The sequence below is a fragment of the Zingiber officinale genome, chromosome 2A (genome assembly GCF_018446385.1).
Source record: "Zingiber officinale cultivar Zhangliang chromosome 2A, Zo_v1.1, whole genome shotgun sequence".
NCBI lineage: Eukaryota > Viridiplantae > Streptophyta > Magnoliopsida > Zingiberales > Zingiberaceae > Zingiber > Zingiber officinale.
The window spans coordinates 26,713,986-26,737,315 of NC_055988.1; the positions used below are offsets into that span (position 1 = coordinate 26,713,986).

At 34.5% G+C, this 23,330-nt stretch overlaps 1 protein-coding gene across 1 annotated transcript; it reads left to right on the top strand.

The window, feature by feature from the left end:
* Window positions 1–20,889: 20,889 nt before the first annotated feature.
* On the top strand, window positions 20,890–22,837 carry LOC122040970 (inactive leucine-rich repeat receptor-like protein kinase CORYNE). The gene is made up of 3 exons (XM_042600468.1): window positions 20,890–21,029; window positions 21,326–22,207; window positions 22,327–22,837. The coding sequence occupies exons 1-3, from the start codon at window positions 20,983–20,985 to the stop codon at window positions 22,634–22,636; spliced, it is 1,239 nt and encodes a 412-aa protein (XP_042456402.1). The 5' UTR covers window positions 20,890–20,982; the 3' UTR covers window positions 22,637–22,837.
* Window positions 22,838–23,330: the final 493 nt, after the last annotated feature.

Genomic DNA, 23,330 nt, shown 5'->3' on the forward strand with positions numbered 1-23,330 from the left:
CAAGTACACAGGTTGATTTTACTTGGTTCGGAGCCTGTTGCGACTCCTACTCCAAGCCCACACTCATTGAGTGTTTACTTTGGGCAATTCACTATCAGTTTGGAAATCTTACAAATGAGTCTTACAATTTAGAATGCTGTAAAGAAATTATACTGACTACAAAGAAATCATAAATTCGAAGCTTCTAGTCGTCAGTGTCTTGTTGTAGCTCAGCCGGATTGTCTCATTAGCAGTGCACTGAAGAAGGATTGCCAAAATTGTGTTATACTAAGTCTCTGCTTGAGACAGGCTTATATGAGTCATTAAGGGTGCCTTCAATGCCCTTAAGGGCGCCTCCATCACCGTCGGATTCGTAGCGTGGATGAGCTTTGACTCCTTCGTAGCCTATCCACCTAAGGGTGCCTTCGATGCCCTTGAGGGCGCCTCCAAGGCCGTCTGAGGCACCTCAACACTCTATGAGGGCGCCTCTAGCTCCGCTGTGAAGACTCCTCAGCCTTTGCACCCGAGGCGCCTCCAAGCTCCATGGAGGGCACCTCGAGTACTGTTCATCCAAGGCAAAACTTGCTATTTTGTCCCTGCAAGATATGTTAGTCCCAAACTACCAAGCATACCCTGCAACACAAAGTTAGCACATAATAATAACATAAATGTAAATGTCTGACAATCATCGAACTGTCCAGTTCTGACTTCGGATTTTCGACCGGAGATCCTAGGTCGAACCGACGCCTACTGTTCCCTCAGCAGGGAACGCGTCCTCACCTGCTCCACTCAGGAGAGTATACCCGTTATCAATTCGATCCTCCAGATCGAATGAACTTTTGCTCAGCGCCCGAGTCTTCAGGTCTTTCTGCTGGACATCCGCTCCACGACCCGACTAGACTTTCCACCCGATCTGTGGCATCAAGATTTTCACCTAGAGTTTCCGACTCTAGGACTTTTGCCCGAAGACCTCGACCCGCCAAGGCTTTCCTCCTAGGGTTACCACCCCTATAACCTAGGGTTACCACCCCCTAGGATTTTCTGTCTGTCTGATCGCAGTTAGGACTTTTGCCTAAGATACCTTAGGACTTTTCTTGTAAACTCATTCAAACACATCAGATCACAAATAACCTTAACTTTGAATCCTTTGCTATTATCAAAACTCAGGTTCAATCATCGGATACTTCCTGTACCAATAGCATGGCCACGGGTGTGGAGGAGCCTGTGGAGGCCTCTGTGGATGAGTTGGAACTTGCCACAAGCATGGCCAAAAGTGTGGTGAAGCCCTTAGCGGCCTCTGTAGCTGAGCTGGAATTCGTCACGCGCGTGGCCACAATCATGGCAGTTGAAAATTTGCCCATAGAAGAATCTGTGAGAAGCTAGAGTTGGGCGTGAGCTATCAAATGGTGGCCACAGTCATGGTCACGACCGTGGCAAATTCTAAATGCCTTAAATACTTCATTTAGCTCCATTTTCACTCCCTTTCATGCCCTATTAAAGAAAATAAACACAAGTAGTTCTCTGAACTAGAAAAGTAGCAAAATGAAGCATGAATAGATGAAAATATAAGCTATATGTATATGAAATGGAATAAGATATGTGTCAAACTATGATAAAAAAACATGATATAAAATGCATACATCAGTCACTTTTATAAGTGGAGATAACTCAATTCAAGAATGTATAACAAATTATTTATTAAAAATAAAGATCGCATCTTGTGTTTTGAGTGTAGAGAAAGATGACACTATAAGAGCAAGGTTCCCAAATTGATGATAAAAAAAGGCTCAAGTGGCACCAAGGATAAAGGAGAACCCCAAGGAGATTAGAGTTTTGATACGTAAAGGCAAAGAATGTATTTTATGCTTCCTATGCAATCAAAATAGACACTTCTAAAATTAATGTCCAAGGAAGAGGTCGTCGTATAAAATGAAGGAGGAAGCTCAAATCAAGAGAGAGTTCCTAAAAGCAAATCTAAGGTATTTATTTCATAATGCAATCTCATTATATCATGATAACAAGTATGTTAGAAATAAATTTTATGACTTTAGTGCCAATTATCATGAGAATAAGAAAATGATAAATGTAAGGATAATTGTAGATTTATGCATGATAGACCTACCCTACCTAACAATAGGAAGGTGGAAAATAGTCTAGGCAAGAACCCCTAAGAAAACTAGACATATGCCTAGAAAAAGAAATGATCAAGTCAATCATGAAAAATCAAAATTTGAGGATTTGAAGAAACGAAATCATGTTTTGAGGACAAAACTTGAGAAATTAGAAAATACCCTTAAGAAAAATGACAAATGAGGTTAAATGGTCCAAGAAGAAAAAATTAGGTATAGGTAAACAAGAATCATCTAAGGACAGTAAGGGTTTGGGATACAAACCTAAGTCCAAGGAAAGCATGGCTTCATACTATAGAGTAGCATATAACTATGAAATTAATGCTAGGTCTAAGAGTAAATTCAAGGTTACAAGAGAGGTCATCCCTAAAGTTGCCCTTGTTGAGAGTACAATGACTAAGACTTCTAAAAAGTATAAAAAAGTCATTAGGAGGGTATCTAGGAAAGTTATCCTTAGTGAATACCTAGTACATCCAAGGAGCTTAAATAGATATTAGATTCCTAAGAGTGTGATCTCTTCACACTAAATAGGTATAGGGTGTGTCAACCCAAATTAGAAGAATAGTTAATTCAACCATAGTAAAGATGATATTTTAGAACATTTTCAATGTATTGTGATATCTTGAGAATGAAAATTTAAATCTTATCTTGGAAGATTTCTATAGTGTGCCATTAAAAATTGAGTTCTTAAATTGATCAAAATTTACATGATAGGATAGAATTCAAAAATATGTCAAGTTGGGGGTTTTCACACATTTGAGGGAGATATGCCACCTAATCATGTATTTGGCTTAATAATTAGTTGATAACACTTAGATGGAAAATCTAGGTATTTTTTGTGTGCCATAATTGACATGAGTTGTGTCGTATAACATGTCATGACATCATGATATACATAAATATTACATCTTGTCATGATATTTGATACATGTCATGTCATACATGCATAATTAGGTTATGATAGTTTTTATTTTGAAAGTATGCATTTGATGTATGTCATACTCATGTACATGCATAAATCTTAATTACTTATAATTAAGGATAATGATATTAGTTGACATCCTAGATAGGATAATCAAATTTATAATGCTTACATAGAGATACATGATCCCTTAGTTTTAGAAAAATAAATAAATTTCACATCAAACAAAGACCATATGATGACTTGTGTATGTATTGAGATACATTGAACACAAGTGAGATATTAGGATGATGAACTAAGTTCAAAGTGCAATTTGATGTATCAAAACAAGCTTTAATTTCATCAAACAAATGGATTTTGTGTTGACCAATTTTTGAAAAATCTAATATGCAAGTCATGCGCATTTAGTTCATAAATCAAGGTTGGAAATTGCCAAATTGGCTTTGAAAACCATTTCAAAAGAATTTTAGAAAACCTTAGTGAAGTTTATTTATTGATAGAAATCACCATTGATTAGGTTGATACAAAATTAGAATGAAATATTAAAGTTTTCAATAGTTTTAAAATTTATGTCATTCTATAAAAATAAAATATATTTTTATAAAAAATTATTTTTTCCTAATAGTATTTGACATAAATAATGTCTATATAATTTTTTGTCATTTTTTTTAAATCATAGAATTACTTATAAATTTCTAAAATTCAATCTAAAAATTAAAAATGCTGCCTTTTGAGTATCAATCGACTGATTTCTATAATTTTACTAAAAATATGTTTGTTTAAGTCATTTAAACTCACTCCTATGCATTTTAACTATTAATAATCCTCTGATATGATTGGGTAAGCATTCAAAAGTTATTTTCTTAGTGAAAATGAGAAAGAGAAATTAAAAGAAGAAGAATAAGGAATTGAGGAGGAGGCTTAGTTTCAATGTTAATTTTTATCCTCATGACTTAGAGTTAAAAATTTTCTAAAGGTTTAGGAACTTCAAATTATTGTTGATGTAATGATTGAAGATGGAGCATATTTTGAGGCAGAGGTACTCCTTAAAAGCATGATTTCGATATAAATGGGAAGAATACAATTTGAGGGTGAGTGAATGAATTAAGGATTGTATGCTCATGATTGAGCATTGAAGATAATGGAAGGTAGAGAATCTCCATTGTAATGTTGGAATTCAGGAATGGAAGAAGAAAATGGTGTTCAGAAGATGTTTTTGATGTATACCAAAGGAAGAGAATGAAGGGTTCAAGTTAGGAAACCATCATTGGCATGAGAAGTAAGATATTGGGCTAATGATTTAGCCTAATTTAAACATATTGTCCAACATTAAAAAATGGAGAGATTATTGGTGCAATCGAGCTTCTGGTCAAGATTGACTAGGTTGACCAAGGTTGAGTTAGGATTTTGATATTTGATCAATATGTTAGTCGGTCGAGAGACATCAAATAGGTTGAGGTTGACTGAATACTTGACAATCGATTAATATATTAAGTTGGTTGAGAAAAAAGTCAAGTAGGTTAAGGTTGACCAGATACTTGACAAGATATTAAAAGTCCAAGTGGATTATGGTTGACCTGGCATTTGATGGTTGGAAATTCAACATGGAGTTGGCACTCGACGGAAAGTCCAAGTGGGTCACAATTGATTGGATACTTTGTGATCAGAAGTTCAACAGGTAATTAACAAGAGGAAAGTCCAAATAGATCATGGTTGACCAGATGTTAGGTAAAAAGGAAGTCCCAATAAATCAAAGTTAACCAGATCTTAGGTAACACGGAAGTCCCAACAAATCAAGATTGATCGGATGCTAGGCAATAGAAAGTTTCGGCAGGTCAAGGTTGATCGAATGTCAAGCAAAGGAAGTTCTAGTAGACTGAGATCAACTGAATACTAAACAAGGAAAGAATTCAACTTTGGTAAGACTGAAATAAGAGTATTAGTTGATTGATATAGTGTATCAATCGACTAATGAAGGTAAAAAGCCAAAAATAGTGTTGTTATAGTAAACCCTAAACTATGCTACAATATTTTGCTACAATACTCATGAACATTAATTTACTATCGTGTCAATTAACTGATGTGTTTGATCAGTCAATTGATGGCTTTAGAAATTCAACAGAAGTGATATGTTTAGATTATATACACCTTTATGCATATTTTGACGCACATTCACGTACTTTATTTACACTTGATTTATGCATTTTTACACCTCTTATCATATTTTCAGGATTATTACTCTTCTTTGTCAGAGATCTACTCTTTATGTATTTTTTCCATTGACAAGATGCACTTCTAGAGTAAACACGACACTTATAGATAACTGAGAGAACAAATGAAGAATAAGGACTTGGCCGTGTGGATCCTACATGGTTATGTCACATACTAGAGGAGGAGATGGCATGGTCGCCTTCAAGTAATAAAATTTATAAGTTGATCCCATGAGGACTGAGGATTAAATGCTAATTGGTTTTACATGTTGAATTTAGCTAGGCAGCATCGATAATTATTTGTTTTTGGATTTTCAACTAAGATGTGAAAATAAAAGTAAAGAAAGATAACAGAAGAAGTCCTTAATTTAGAAGATGTTCTAGGGCGTTGGTTTCATTGAATGGTGAATGTTGTGATATGAATTCGCTTATTCCTAGTTCTCCACTTGTATGTTCGTAGGACAGTCTAATTACTCCCGAATACCATCCCGCGATGGTGTATCGGAGTACTTCCCTTGCCAATAACTAAGTATGTCATCAAGTGAAAAAGTAACTTAGAGAGTCCGAACTTTCAGTAGAGTACCTCCTGTCACAAGGCCTCCCTTGGGTTTACATCTCTAGATTACGTAGGTCACTTGAGTAGCATATAATTAGGAAAAGTCCATTAAGTCAAGTGATGGACTTATTCATACATAGAATTATTTTCCCTTAGGAGGTTACATTCCATATAGAAGGATAGTTATCTTAGATACTCAACGTTAAACAAGTATCCGAAGACCATACTGAGCTATATCAGAATGTACACTCAAAAGAAGCAACAATTCATGCATCTATTCAATGAAAATTCATATTTATGCCCAGATATAGACACATAGCAATGTATCTAGGTCAAAAATTAGATCTACGCATACAAAAATATAATCTAGATAGATAAATTCATGTTCACAAAGAAAACTTACTTGCTAGCATTTCATCAAATAGAACAAGTACCATATAAGCTTCATCAAAAAAGGAAATTGGCAATTTAATAGAGTTTACAACATCCACATATTACAATTACTTCCTACATTCTAGAATAATAAAAATATACTCCATAATTGAAAGAACTACAATCCAAAGACTCAAATTTATAAGAATTTCAAGAACCCTAAAGTAGGGAAATAAAAAGTTATCCTTGATGTCGAGTGAAGCCCTCGGATGAAGATCTTGGAGTATCGGTGAGGATGGAGTAGTAGGACGACCTTGGATCGCCCAGATGACACCTCTGGGTGTAAGGATTTGAACTAGATCACCCCTTCTCGCCTTAGATCTTTCTCCCATAGCAAGGGGATGAAGTGACCCTTTTATAGAGGTAAGGGTACGGGGTGGTTGTGCCTCTTAGCATGGCCAAACAGCATGGTTGTGCCATTTGGCATGGCCAAAGTTGTCTCTGGCTTCATGGTCGTGCCAATTGGCATGGCCAAAGTAGAGCTTGCTCTATTTAGGCCTCCTGGGCTATGCTATTTGGCACGACCTGATCTTCAAACCTGCACTTTTCTGACTTTTGGAGGCATGGTCATGCCTCAAGGCATGGCTAAGTTCAATTATGCTATGGAAATCTACATGGGTTGCCTCCTGGCCATGCCATTTGGCATGGCCTCTTCAAAAATTGGCTGGAACAAGAGGCACGATTGTGACTCAAGGCATGGCCACCCCTTGTTTGCTGTTGCTTGGATGCATAGCTTGGGACACGGCCGTGCCATTGAGGAACGGTTAGGGGGGCACACCCATGTGAAAAATCATAGTCAAGTCTGAAGCAAAGTTGTAGAGCTTGAATTATCTTCACTTTGATACTTGGAACGACCCATAACTCCAACCGAGCGAAAAGTTATGGTCATTTTCTTTACATTCGCGTAGTAGTCTGCAATCTGGCACTCCCGTGCTTGAAGGCAAGGCCATGCCTTTTGGCCGTGTGATTTTTCCATGAAACTCCCCATGGCTTATCAAGTCATGGTCATGTGGGTGAAATTTGAGCATATTGTGACTGCGGTTGGTAAAGGGAAGTCCTAACTATGGTTAGGTAAAGAAAGTCCAAGTGGATCAAGGAGGATCGCATGCTGGCAAGACAAGTCCTAATTCGAGGGTTAGGAAAAGGAAAGTCCAAGTGGATCAAGGAGGATTGCACGTTGGCAAGGCAAGTCCTAACATGAGGGTTAAGCAAAGAAAAGTTAAAGTGCATCAAGGAAGACCACATGTTGACAAAGGAAAGTCCTAATTACAGTTAAGCGAAGAAAGTTCTAATGGGTCAAGGAGGACAGCACATTGGCGAGAGGAAAGTCCTGACTGCAATTAGGCAAGAGGAATATTCAAGTGGGCCAAGGAGGAACACACTTGGTGATTGGAAGTTCAACAAGAAGTTGGCAAATCCAAGTGGGTCAAAGGTTGACCGGACACTTGGTGGGGAAGTCCCAATAAGTCACGGTTGACCAAAAGTTGGGCAAGAAAATCCTAGACTTGGGTTAAGCAAGTTAGGATTGAGCAATCGATTAGGCCAAAGCCAATCCTTCAAATGATCGATTGGAAACCTTTCTTCGTGAAACAGAAAGGTTCTAGATCAATTGGGCAATCGATCAGGTGATCAATTGGGAGCTTTTCTTTGTGAAATAGTAAATGTCTTAATCGATTAGATAATCGATTAGGAGCACGCTTGATCGATCAACTGATCGATCAAGAAGAATTTTTTCACAAAGCACAGTAGCTTCCTCATGAGGAGTTTAATCAATTAGGTAATTGACTAGTAGGAGTTCACAAATGCACAGTGGGTTTCGTAATTGATCAGGTGATCGATTGAAGTCAGATAATTGATTAGGTAATCGATTAGGAGAATCAGAAAAGAGTCGTTGTAAGATTTGAACGGCTAGATTTGTTCGAATATGATGTGGTAATTGATTGGGGGTAAGGCCAATCAATTAGAAGTCCAGATCTACGAGATAAAAGGCATTTCTTCGAAGGATTCAAACTTTTTCTTCTCCACTCTTCACCACCAGTTTTTGGAAGATTCCAAGAAAAGTGTTGTTGTATTTTTGAGTCTACAAGAGGCATTTCAAGCAACAAAAGATCAAGAAAGCAAGGTTCTCATATATATTGTGTATTTACATCTTTTTTCATTGTATTCTTGTATGTGAACTTGTACAAAGTTTCTCTACCTCAGGATTATCTCCGAGAAAGGGTGCTTTTCATAGTGAAGTGTATATACTGTGTGGATCTTTGGATTAGTCACCTCAAGGAGGTGGATATCAAGTAAATCCTAGTATTAGATATTGCTTCAAGTTTTCTGTTATAAATCATCAATAAAGTGATTGGAGCTAATCACCCCCCCCCCCCCCCTCCCCCTCCCCCTCCCCCTCTATCTCCCAAAATGTCCTAACAAAGGTGGTATATGGTTCATAGGGTATATTCAACTTGAGAATCAAAATCGAAATACTCTCCATAAAATGAAAATTATATATATATATATATATATATATATATATATATATATATATATATATATATATATATATATATATATATATATAATTCAAGTATCCAACTCTCGTGCTCCCACTAATTTTGGAGGTGACTGACTCGGCTCTATGAAAGTTTCTCACCGACTATCAAGGTAATTCAGAAAGCGCAGATAGATCTTGGCGGATGGCCCACGTCATAAGTTTTTTAAACTCCCCAAGTGTAATATATCATGAGTGAAATTTAAACTCTTGTTGCCTAAGAAACTCATCTCATTTCTTACCATCGCACCATATCTTCGAGGGCTATAACATGGCTATTTTTTTTTATATAATTCAAGTATTCAGTTATTTGATCTGATCTATGAAAGTTTCTCATAAACTATGAGGGTAAATTCGGAAAATGTCAAGTGGCCCGACAATCATGGTGAGACTTTCTGAAATTAATCATACTTGTGAATGCCCTTGCTAGAAAGGAAAATATGCAACAAGTAATTGAGCATAAGAATTATTGAAGGAGTTTGGCACAACATAATAAATCTTAACGGAGCCTAAACTATATAGAGTTGGCTAGTAATTAATGAAGTGCTCGAACTCAACAAACCACTTCTCAATGCCATTTCAACGAGAGGAGGAAACGAAAACCTCTTTTAAATATTAAGTCAGCTAGATCACGTATCTAGATCAAATCAAAAAGGCATAGGAATTGGGATAAGGCAAAAAAAAAAAAAATGACACCTTTCTTCTTAGCTCATCTGAAAGAATTTGATGCAACTAAAACTCAGCCCGTTTTACTCCGAGAGTCATATTATTATTATTATTTGTCTTCAAATGAGATTTAAAAAAAAACAACAACAATAATAATAAATTTACTGTATTATTTGGCAATTTTATTCCAATACATTTGTGCCACAAACGAAGAATCATTTTTAAAGAGAATGTGCACTTTCTGCCCAAAATAAAGCATTTGAGTGGATTCTTTTCCTCTTTTTTTTTCCAACATGAACGACTTTGCATTGATTCATCTACATCTATGCTTATCTCTTCTTCTCACTCCAATAACTTATACACCACTTCAAAACTAGCCTTAAGAAAAAATATTAAATATAAAAAAAAGTGGATTTTTCTTTTGGCTTTCAAACATGATATCTTCTTGGCATCTCCTTTATTAGTCTAGTTAGTCTTTGTTTCACCCTCTTTTGTATTGCATAAATGCTTTGTTTCTAACTTAATCATATCTTTTTAGGTTAAAAGGCTATAAAAATGTAAATTTTAAGGGGGCTAGAGAAGAGATAAGAGGACGATTCCTTTCGTAGAAAATATGAAACTTTTAGATAATTGAGTTGAATGCTATATATGCCCTTTTGATATCAACCAACACTTGAATTCTTTATTGAGCTCAGATAATTTTTTTTAGTATTTAAAAATTATTTATGAAAATATAATATGATAACTATAGAATTATTTTAATAGTTTATTTGATAAAACTATTTAATAACTTATTCATTATCTGGATAGAACAATTTTAGTTTTTAATTTTGATAATATGGAAGAAATTTTAATCAAAACTATTCTAAAATATATCAACATTATAGTAATTTTGCCCTAGGACATGATTAAGTTGGTTATGATGGGATAGAGATGGTTATAATGATCAAAGGATTAAATCTTGGTAAAGTCGATAAAAATATTGATTTACCTCCTCATAAATTATCGTGTGATCGATCATGTGAGACTATTGGATGATGGATTCTATTTTTACTACAACATTATAATAATTTTGATCAAAATTGATGTAATAGTGAGAATTGTAGTTTCAACTAACCTTGTAGCAATGTTAATCAAATTGTAAGCTTACCATAATAAGGAGGGGAGATGAAGAGGTCTTCATGGGTTCTACGTGAGCCCTCACACGAGTTGGGGTTCTTTTGTTGGTTTGAGTTTGGTTAGATCGAGTAGCTTGGAGTGGGGGTATATGCCAGCAAGCTTTTTAAAATACTAGTGAGCACTTAAAGTTTTCCTTAAAGATATTTGTTGTGTCCAAAGAATGTTCATATATCTCTACAATGATATAATATTATCCACTTTGGACCTAGACCCTCATGGATTTGCTTTTATATTCTTCCCAAAAGACTTCATGCCAATAGAGATATCCTACATCCCTTTAACCTCATGATCTTTTCCAAATATTTCCAGTGGTACTTTGATTGAATCTCAACAATCTTTCCCTCAAACGAAGGACCACCATTACTCTCATGGTCTAGATCTCCCCGTGAGCATCCAGTCACTCTTGACCTACTTCAGGCCTCCCCACAAGCATCCTGTTACCCTAACCTACTTCGGGTCTCCCAGCGAGCATCCGATTACCCTGACCTGTTCCGGGCCTCCTCGCAAGCATCCGGTCACCCTGACATGCTCTGGACCTTCCCCACGAGCATCCGATCACCCTGACTCACTCTGGATCATCCCCGCGAGCATTCTGTCACCTTAACTCGCTTCGGGCCTCCCTGCGAGTATCCGATCACCTTGACCTGCTCCAAGCCTCCCCGCAAACATCTGGTCACCTTTAACATGCATTGGGTCTCCCCCTAAGCATCCGCTTTTGGTCACCTTGACCTGTTCCGAGCCTCCCCATGAGCATCCGGTCACTCATGACCAGTTCCGGGTCTATCCTCAACTTCATTCAAGGTCACCCCACATTGTATCCGGTCTGGACCATGACTCTGATACCATTTGTTGTGCCCAAAGGATATTCGCATATCTCCACAATAATATGATATTGTCTACTTTGGGCCTAGATCCTCATGATTTACTCTTGGGCTCTTCCTAAAAGATCTTATATCAATAAAAATATCCTATATCCTTTTAACCTTATGACCTTCGTTAAAAAGTTAACTTAAAATTTTAATTGAATCCTAATAATATTAACTAAAGAGTATCTTAGATAAACTCGAGCAAGTATTCGACGCTTGAGTTCTACCTGAAGTTTAGTACTGATTTGATAAGGACATCTTCAACGGATGAATTTTTAGGGTTTTTTCTTTTCCAAATCCATGCCAAAAACTTGGCCATCATTGTTTTGAAAACTTCTGGGTCTGTTTATCAAACCCAAGTTTTTAAGTGTTAGTGGGCCATAGTAAAAAACTTTTTAAAAAATTAATTATTTTTTTATCAATTTTTGTCAGAGTCTTTTCTATTATTTTTTTTCAAACGTTTTTTTTACCCTTTTTTCTAACCATTGTTTCTGCCATGTTTTTTCAAACCATTTTTTCGAACGTTGTTTTTTCTATAAGTTCTTCTAATCTTTTTTTTTTCCCAACGGTTGGGTTGATTTTGGATTATATATATCAATCCTCTCTTTTAATTTTTGTTCTCATTTATCCTACATCCAAAAGTCATTCCATTCTTATTTTTTATAATTCATTTCATCCTTTATTCTTTCAAAATGAATCCAATTATAATGGAGGTTTTAGAATTTTTTTTTAGTTCTAAAAATATAACTTAGCAAAGTTCACGCAATGGTCCTGATGTTTAATATTCTCAATTTTCTACTTCTACATATTATCCTCAAAATTTTTTAAATATTTCATACATTTCATAATTTCTCCTAAATTTTCAAAGTTCTCAAAACTAATCATTATTATAAAAGTAGAGGTGGATAAAATTGACCATTATAAAAATAGTTATTATAAAACTAGCCAGTTTAAAAATAGTTATTACAAATAACTCATACAAACTAGTCATTATAAAAATAAACCTTACAAACTAGTTGTTATAAAACTAGTGATTACAAATGCTTCTATATATTCATGTATGGAAGCTAGAATCCTCCATTCTACTAACATTGTCTTCTCAAACCACATTGATAGTGTTTATTTATTTCAAATGTCTCATGACTCCAATCACTATAGACATTCTATTCTCCGAGATTAGTAGGGAAATTTTTTGACGGATTCAGATGATGACTTGGATCTACTAAAGCATGAAGACATGAAAGTTGTAGCAGTTCAAGGTTCTTCCGGTAGAACTTATAGAAGGTATTTAAATCGAGATCGTGAAGCCAGACATGATCGCCTCTTGAATGATTACTTCTTTGATTAGCTAGTATATCCTGATGAAGCATTCCAACGGTGATTTCGAATGAGAAGAGAGTTATTCCTTAGCATAGTCAATGCCTTACGATATCATTCAAAATATTTTAAATAGAGGATTGATGCAACGGGAAGACATGGTTTGTCACCCCTTTAAAAATACACGGTGGCTATACGTCAATTGACGTACAGATCCTTTGCTGACATTTGTGATGAATACCTACAAATGGGTGAAACAACTGCTCTAGATTGCTTAGTCAACTTCTGTCAATATGTGATTGAAGTATTTGGGCCATAATACTTAAGAAGGCCTAATGTTTTTGATATCCAACGTTTGTTTGAAATGCATGACCAGAAACACGACTTCCTTAACATGTTAGATAGTCTTGATTGTATGCATTGGGAATGGAGAAATTGCCTCGTTGTTGGGAAAGGTCAATTTACTCAAGGCGATCATGGGGTCTGAACAATTATGCTTGAAGCGGTTGCATCTACAAACTTGTAGATATGACATGTTTTTTTTTTGAATTGCAGGGTTACGTAATGATATCAATATGCTTAATAAATCACCTTTATTTAATAAAGTTCTACAAGGAAATGCACTGAAGATTAATTTTACAATAAATGATACACAATATACAAAAAAGTATTATTTAACTAATAAGATTTACCTAGAATGGACTACTTTCATTAAGAGATATCCATGCCCCCAAGATTCTAAGAGAAAAATGTTCAAATAAAGATAAGAAGTTGTAATAAAGGATGTTGAACAAGCATTTGAAGTACTCCAATCTCGTTAGGTAATGATCAGAGGTCCAAGACGATTTTGGTATAAGAATAACTTGAAGCATATCATATATATGTGTATTATTTTACACAACATGATTATTGAGGATGAGAGGGATGTAGTAAGTAATTGGTTGAATGATGGAGAAGAACATCTGGCACAAATATTTTAGGGCTCTATCCAAGAGTTTGAAGAATACCTTTGAAGAAATTACGAGCTATGTAATAATCAAGTACATCATCAGCTTTGAGCCGACATGATTGAGCATATTTAGACATGATTGTGATTAGTAAAAGATTCTTTTTTATAAATTATTTATAATAATTTATTATTTAATGTTATATTTCTTATTTTTAAATTTATATTTTTTTAATATATTTTTTAACAAATTTTATGATATAAGAGTAACTCATTAACAAATAATTAAGTGTTTAAAAAGATATGTGAATTGTTGAATGTGGGGCCATAAAAAAATTATAGAAAGATTTTTAGAGTGGAGAGAAGAGTGAGATTTTTTATTTTTGATATGATAATGATGTAAGACATAAAAAAATGAAAAAAAATAAAAAAACCTCACTTTTGAGGAAATGCCCTAAGTCAAGTTAGGTCTCAAGAGTCTTTTTCACTTTGTATCTTCCCCTCCCTAAAAGGGGAGTGCATTTTAGTTAATATTTAAACAATTTAAATTGAATATTTTTTTAAAAGTAAGAATCATTTTTATTAATATTGAAGTAATTTTAACTAATGTTAACATAATTTTAACAACATTAAAGTAATTAATCAACGTTTAAGCAATTTTATTTAGTACTAAAGCAGTTTGATCCATTTTAATTACTATTAAAGTAATTTTAATAATATTAAAATAATTTTAATGAAATGAATTAATTTAAATTAATATTGGAGCTTCGTGGCGTTGAGTAAAAATTTAATTAAACCAAAGAAACCGATCGAATTTTAAAATTTAGTTTGGTTTATTCAAAATTTTAAGTTTTTTCCTAAAAAAAATTGGTTAATTCGGTTCAGATTCAATTTTAAATTTTCTTATTCAGTTAAACTGAATATATCGAATTAATTAAATTTTTGGACCAAACTAAATTTTTAGACCCTACTTTTTTAAGAATTGAACCGAAATTTTAGACCCTAATTAAAAATTTTGGTTACTTTAGTTTTTGACAGAATTAATCGATATTTTATCAATTCAATTTGTTCAGTTATTTTTAAAAATTTGGCCGGTTTGATTAATTAAAAAAATTAGTTTGGTTTGATTAATTTGGTTCGATTTGATAATTTTCTCCTTAATAGGTAGAGACCTAAGAATGTTGGTGGTTAGGATGAGCCTCCATGTGTACTACCCTGACGACCGGTGGAAAACTTCCGTGGAACTAGATCGGTCATCTCAGGTTCCATGTTACCTGACCTGATTAATTATTTTTTTTAAGATAGACAATCTTTTGTTCCCATGGGGTGCTCAGTTGACTACAGAGTGACAATTTTACTATAATGAGATAAGAAGTTAATTTTCACTTAGGGATGACAATTTTCCCCGTTGGTTTGGGGTCCCGCGGGGAAAACCCGAAATAGGGATGGGGATCCTCAATTTTTCGGGGATGGGGCGAGTATGGGAATACTATCCCATCCCCCGAACCCGCCTCGAATATTATTATTATTAATATTAATAAATAATAATATGTTTTAAAAAAAGTATTAATAATAGTGTTAATATTAATATTAAAATTTTTGAAAATAATAATCATAATAATAATAATAATAATATTATTATTATTATTATTGATATAAATATTAATATTATCATTAATAATAATTATTAAATAATAATAATAAATTTGGGAATGAGGCGGGGATGAGGGAGATGGGGATTTGATCCCTGTGGATTTGGGTTCGGGGAATCCTCGAACCCGAAAAAATGAGAACGGGGCGGGGATGGGAATGACAAACCCGCCCCCACCCCGTCCCATTGTCATCCCTATTTCCACTGGTCATGCCCTCGGAAAAAAAAAACCCTTTCACCCTCTAATAATTTAGCAACTGACTATAAATTGACCCTATAATTTATTTCTCTTTATATAACCTAAAAAAAAAAAAATGAAAAACACATGATATTAACGTAATCACATGATATAGACCATAGTTTGGAGTAATTTTAATTGATATTGAAATACTAAAACAATATTGAATTAGTCTCATTAAAAAATATATTTTTTTTCATAAAAAATTAAGAATCAAATATTTTCAACAGTACTTTGTTAATGAGAAAATATTTTTTAATAATAATAAAATATTAAAAAAGTATTAATAATAGTTTTAATAATATTAGATTCTATTTATTAATATACTTAATAAATTATATTTAATTTTAGATTTTTTTATATTTGAGCGATGGTTAAATAAATTAGTATCTATTATATTTATTAAGAAATAGAAATAATTTTTTTTTACATGAAGCCTATATATAAAATTTAAATTATGATTAATAATTTTAAGATAATTTTTTCTCATAATAAAAAAAACTTTTAAATATTTGAGACACTTTTTCGATTTTTGTCCTACATATTTTGAACGCCGCGCCTTTGCAGTGTTCCCCAATTTGAATAATTTGAAGAAATTATGTATCAGTGAAGTTAAGTTACACAGAAGGAATACGTTCGGTCGCTGTCAGTCTGGCGGAGATGCCAGTCTGTGGCCCAACGCGACTCCCCAATTCCAAAGCAGAGCATCAGCCTGAAACAAAGTAAATCCAATCTTTATTACACAAAATTTAAGAGGGTAGTTGGTTGATAGATTTAGGAATGAGAGAATGGAATAATAATAAAAGATAGTGTTTAGATTATGAGTTTGAGAATGATATTTTAGGAATGATTATTAAATTTATGACAATCAATTAAATCCATATAACTTGATGAATTTTATTTCTATTTCTATTTTCATTTTATCCTACTATCAAACTCATACTTATAATCATTTTTATCATTTAACCAAACATCCCTAAATTAATTGTATGCATTATCTCTTTTTTTGATAATCCAGCTATCTACTCATCTTTTTTACACAGAAGTGAAGTTAAATGCATGCATTATCGCCTTTTTTTATTATCCAGCTACCTACTCTCCGTATGTGTAATAAAATGTGGAATTCGCCATTCCACGGTTTCACATGATGAGTTCGGATTTTTTGATCCAAAATTTGTAGTTCCCTTCTAGTTTTTATAGCCTTCGGATTTTTTCTATTGAATTTATTTTAAAAAGAATAAATCTAAAATATTTTTTCTACATAAATTATGATTTTTTTAGTATCTTTTAACTTTATAAATATATTTAATGAGATTTTTTCCCCAGTTTTGATCCATGAAAAAGAAAAAACTCATTAAATATATTTATAAGATAAAAAAATATTAAAAAATTATAATTTATACATAGAATTGAGGTATTTGAGATTTTTATTTTTTTTAATAAATTTTAAAAAAAACATCCGAAATGTGTAGGGATAAAGAGGAGATCAGGAATTATACACAAGGCTATGTTTGGTTGGGTTTAAATGTAATTAAATTTGTAATGTAATATAATATAATCTTGATTGCATTACTAGGTAATGTAATGTATTTTTTTTGTTTGATGTCCATTATTTTTTATAAGTAACATAATTTGTATTATTATAAAATGAGAAAAATATCCTGTAATTTTTATTGGTGCCCGTTGCACCTTTGCCGGAGCTTGCGGTAGCCACCGGCAACCAACGACTGACCGTCGCTAGCGAGCGACGATGGCGGCTGGGGCGGCTGCGGGGGTGCCAAGGTTAACGGGCGGTGATGGCGACGGGCGACCGACAGGCGGCAAGCGACGACGGTGGTCGACGACCGATGGACTAGGGGTATATTAAGCATTTAAATTTTAGTTAAATGATGACCTCGTAATATAATCGTATTACATAGTATTTATTTTATAATCTAGATTATAAAACTTCACTATCTTTTATAATATTACAAGTTTAAAAGTAAACTAAACAAAATAATAAATCTTGTAATGTAATTCTAATTATATTATAAGACATATTATATCCTACTAAACACCACCAAGTGATCTGAACTGCAACATGATTAGCTTCATAATCAATTTGTGAGAATATAAATTGGGGATGTGGACAATTTTTTCAGCTTTTTCAAAATTTGAGCTCGCAATATCTGTTCTATAGTAGCCAACTTAACTATACCCGGAGCACTATCTACTCTCCTTGGATGTGATCCACCTCATGTAAATTTTTCACCACCGGATTAAATTCGAATGCATCAATAATTCCTCACCTAGCAATTTAACTTGCTAAATTGTTTGTCACTAGAAAAAAAATATCATGTAGTAATCGAATGATAAATTTTTGTGAAATTACGCAGAGGAAACTATCTTGCATTATGTCGTAAAATATCGAATCGTAAATGCTTAGAAGATTATATAAACGTTCTACTATTATATCATAGCCTGGGTATTGATCGCTTGTTATTTTTTTTTTAGTTAGTACTAGGTATCAAACCCTTCGATTTTAGGATGATCGATCCGATCATATAAAAGCTTCTCACTAGATATCAAGATGAATTTGAAATTATTCATGATGGATGATCCATCAACTTAATATTCCAAATTTATCATTCTAGTAGAAAAATGTCGACTAATATATTGTAACTCAGAATTAGACAGTAAAATTTAAGAAATTATATGAGAAAAAAAATACCTTTAACCTCTTATACTTTCTATCAAATAATATTTTCCCCCTTATTTAAAAATACCTTTAACTCGCTCGAATCTGTGGTTGATGTCGGTGTGTCCGCTCTCGGTGTCCCAAAGTAAAACTTGTCAGCCAAGGATTGACGTTGTTGATGTTATCATCTTTGACAATCAAGTTATAATTCAGATGTGAGGCTCGCGTGCATGCATGAGAAAACAAAAGAGCTCGAAGAAAACGAAGAAAATTTACATTTGCATAAGAAAATAAAGTTAAACCTTCACCTATTTTCATAGAAACTTATATAATCATGAATAGGGTCGGATCTAAAATTTTAAATTTAGGGAAAGTAAAGAAAAAAATTATTATACATTATTTTCAAAGGCTGCGTAATTAAGGCGGCAAAAATATACATTTTAAACTATTTAACCTAATTTTATTTATATAATTAAGTATTAATTTTTATATATTGTTGGAGGTTATATAAAATATATTGATTTTAATTAGTAAATCAATAGTCATGCACATGTTGAAAATATTAATTAGGATCTTAAATTGTCTAGAATTAACTCAATATCAACAAAGAAAATATAAGTAGACGTAAATTAGCAATAAATTCATTATATTTTTTTTCCTTTTAAGATCATAAAAAAAAATCAAAAAGATAATTAGGATATAATTGTCTTTTAATTTTTTTCACATTTAACTTTAATTAAAGGTGGTTAAATATGATTTTTTAAATATAAAGGAACAAAATGATACTTGATAGAAAATAACGGGGATTAAAGGTATTTTTATTCCAAATTATATAGTGCGTGTATCCTAGTCGGGCCTTGAGCATTTTGTTATTATAATAAGGTTAAAATACTTTTAACCTCTTGTATTTTATATCTAATAGTATTTTGCCCCCTATGTTTAAAAAATAATATTTAACCCTTTTGACGTAAAATTAAATGTGAGAAACCTTTTAAAAGATAATTATGCCCTTGTCTTTTTTTTTATATTAATTTTCAATAATAAACTCAAGAGGAGAAAAACATATTGAATTGATTATTATATCGTTCAGTATAAATTCTCACAAAATTCATATATACACTAGTATAAACAACAGAAAAATAATGAAAGGGATAACCAGCCAAAAACTAATCCCATCACCCTCACCAAACCAAAAAAAAAAGCTAGAATTCGAAATTGATAAATCAAAATTAAATGAAGAAGAAACAAAATTTATCATTAAAAATCTTCTTCAAATGTGATGTACAAAGAAGTAAGAGTGATTTTGGTTCATCAATTTAGAATTTTAACTCTTTTATGGTTTAGTAGGGGTAGTGGAATGTGTTTTCAGGGTTGATGATTTTCTATTGTTTATGAAGATACATGTATGAATTTTATGAGAGTTTTTATTGAATGATATAATGATCAATTCAATATAGTTTTTTCCTCTTGAGGTTATTATCAAAAATAATAAAAAAAATAATGACATAATTATCTTTTATTCATTGTATACCACATTTAATGTTGAAAAGATTTTTAATAATGAACTTTGTTCAATCTCTATTTGATTTGGTCCATCAATTTAAAATTTTGACTTTTTTTTTCATTTAGTGAGGATGGTAGAATGAGTTTTTGGAAGAGTTATTATTTTTTGTTATTTACGCTGGTGTATGTATGAGTAGGATTTTTATAGAAGAATATAATAGTTAATTTAATATAATTTTTTTCTTCCTAAGGTTATTATTGAAAAATGATAAGAAAAAAAAGATAAAGACAAAATTATCTTTATAAGATTTTTTACATTTAACTTTTGGTTAAAAAAATAAATTGTTATTTTTTAAATATAGGAGGATAAAATACGATTGGATAGAAAATATAAGGATATATTTAGTTTGTATATTTTCTGGAAAACACATTCGTTTATGAAAAAATGATTTTTGATTTATATTTTTCATGTTTATTTTCTAAAAAAAATAGATAGTATTTTCTAATAAAATAAAAAAATATTTAAAAAATATTTTTATTTTCTTAAAAATACATATTTTTTTAAAAAATAAAAATAAAAAAATATGCAAACTAAAAGCACCTAAGGAATTTGGAGTAAAGGTATTTTAGCCTTATAATAATTTGTCATTCGAATAACTACTCGATGATGCCGTGGAGACTTGAGCGCATTCTTGTATCTCACTTTTCTCCCTTCTTCACTCGTTGTATTCCCACCAATCAGAGGTTAGAAATTGAAGAATTTTTAGGGTGCGTTTGGTTTACACCGTTTTCATTTTCATTTTCTGGAAAACGCGCATTTTCTAGAAAACAGAAAACGACTTTTTGTCATTCTCTATTTTTCTAGAAAATGATAGTCAATTTTTTAGAAAACGCGCGCGGAAAACGCAAACCAAACACCATTTTCTGGAAAACGTGCGTTTTCCAGAAAATGAAAATAGAAAACGCGCGTACCAAACGCCCCATTTGATTCAGAAATAAAACAAAAAAAAAAGGCAGCAGAATCTGCCATGGCTCACGAGATAAAAAAACACAGACAAATAACACGCAAACCTATACGCTTTCTCTTTACCGCCCCTCTCTCTCTCTCACAGTGCTTTTTCATCTGCTTTCAGCGATGAACGCTTTTATTTGTGTTCCCCCGAGGGAGAGAAATGTTGGAGCTCGTGGAGAATGTTGAAGGGAAAAGAGTAAAGAAAAGGTGAGATTTTTATCAGTTGGGGAGCGCTCGCAGTCTCTCTGCTAGTCATCGTCTTCCTTTGTCGTTGCTTCTCTGCTCGCCTCCTTCATTATGATCGCTGGCGAGTCAAAGGAAGCTGCCAACGACGACAAAGCTTGTCGCCTCTTAGTCCGAGTTTATTGCTTGGATTCTCGTTTCTTGGATTTTTGTGTGTGATCTCTTGTTCTTCTTCTTCTGTGACTTCCCTCTACTTCCGAATCAGTGGTAAAAATTCGATCTTGGGGAAGCTTGTTGTTTGGAGCTCTTTCTCCTTGCAGGTCTTTTGGCGGTTTCCCTATGGGCGGCAAGAACCCTAGCAAAACCCTCTCCCTCGTCTTCCTCACCTTGTTCGCCATCGAAGCCTGCGCGCAAGTTCCGCAATCCGAGGCGCCGGTGGCTTCTCCCCTTTCCAAGGCGCCCCCCAAATTCGCCCACAATGTCCGCCTTCGCCGGATGATCCTCGGTGCCCTCTTCGGCTCCCTCACCGGCTTCGTCGCCTCCCTTCTCTTCCTCCTCTCCGTCCGCCTCCTCCTCCTCTGCGCCTGCCGTCCTCCCATTCTCAAAGGCCCCGTCGTCTTCTCCCCTGCTATCTCCCCCAAAGCTCTCCAATCCGCTCTATCCGGCGACGCCCAGTCGATTCCCAACGGGAAGTACTACAGAGTCGTCCTCGAAGACTCCGGGCTCACCGTAGCGGCCAAGAGGCTCCTGCTGGGCGCCACCGACGCCGGGCCACCGGCGAACTCCGACTCCCACAAGCGCAGAGTGCAGCACGAGCTCGAACTGCTCGCGAGGGTGAAGCACCGGAACGTGATGAGCTTGAGGGCGTATATCCGAGAGCAGGAGCACGTGTGGCTGGTCTACGACTACCTCGCCGGAGGAAGCCTGGAGGAGACGATGGTAAATGTGCGCGCGGATCAGCTGAAACTCGCTTGGGACGTCAGGCATCGAATCGCCGTCGGCATAGCCAAGGGCCTAAGGTACCTCCACTTCGAGTGTGGCCGGAGAATTCTGCACTACAGCTTGAAGCCGTCGAATGTGATGCTTGAGGAAGGGTGTGAGCCAAGACTAGCAGACTTTGGACTGGCAATGCTCGCAAACTATCGCATGGACGCACCGAGCACTGCTTACTACGCTGCCCCTGAGTGTTTCCAAAGTTGCAGGTACGATCGATCGTTATCTGAACTTCTAGTCCGTGATTTAGTCATTCCTTGAAGAAACTCGTTGACAAACCTTGAATTGCGATGATACCATCTGTAAATTTGGTTCTTGTCTTCCGCAGGTACACAGAGAAGAGTGACATATATAGCTTCGGGATGATCCTGGGCGTGCTTCTCACCGGAAAAGATCCATCCCACCCGTTCTTCGCCGGAGAAACAGGGAGAGGCAGCTTGGGAAGGTGGATCAGGCATCTGCAGCAAGTAGGAGAGGCACGACAGGCCTTGGACGTGGCTATGCTTGGCGAAGAGCTTGAGGAAGAAGAGATGCTGATGGCAATCAGAATTGCTATTGTCTGCATGTCTGATTTGCCGGCCGACAGGCCATCCAGCGATGAGCTGGTGTCAATGCTTACTCAACTACATAGCTTCTGAGGCCACCCATCTACATAGTCATGGATGATGGTGGTGATTTAGCTTGTGATATATACAATATTCTGATTGCATTGTTGTCTTGGTGCTTGGCATCCATGAAAGTTGGCCATGCCTCAGCCAGAGCTTCTGAATCCTTGGTAGGGATGTAGAATGCAACAGTTCTCTTTGTATGAGTATTAATGTGATTGGCCTTTTGCTCAACTTCGTTTATATTTGCCTATGATCATATTATTATTAAATAGAAATGTACAAAAACATAAACATATACAATTATAAATTAATTGTTACGGATTTGCCTATCGACTATTTATTAAAGAGGATTCGTATTGTTTGCTTCTGCTTGATCCTCAATTGAGCAACAATTTCCAATCAATTATTCAATAGAAACGAATCTGTTGTTTGCGCAAGTGTTTTAACTACTATTGATATTCATTGATACGATGTTATGTGAGCGCTTTTAAAAGTAAGGTGGGATGATAGTTAAGATAATATAACAGTTGAAGTTTGGATATAGAAATAAGGTTTTCAGTATAAATTCGGGCGATTACAGAACTGATCAGACTTATGAAACCCAGTTCTTCTTTTCTCATGGACAAGACTTTCAGTATAAACTCAACGACTACAGAGCAGGTTGGACTTATGGGGTTCATCTTCCCATTTCTTATGGGTAAGACTCCCAGCATAAATTCGGGCG

Coding starts and splice junctions, on each gene's coding strand:
- LOC122040970 (XM_042600468.1), top strand. CDS start 20,983: ATGTTGGAGCTCGTGGAGAATGTTGAAGGGAAAAGAGTAAAGAAAAG. Junction 21,030..21,325: donor GGGAAAAGAGTAAAGAAAAG/GTGAGATTTTTA, acceptor TTCTCCTTGCAG/GTCTTTTGGCGGTTTCCCTA. Junction 22,208..22,326: donor GAGTGTTTCCAAAGTTGCAG/GTACGATCGATC, acceptor TGTCTTCCGCAG/GTACACAGAGAAGAGTGACA.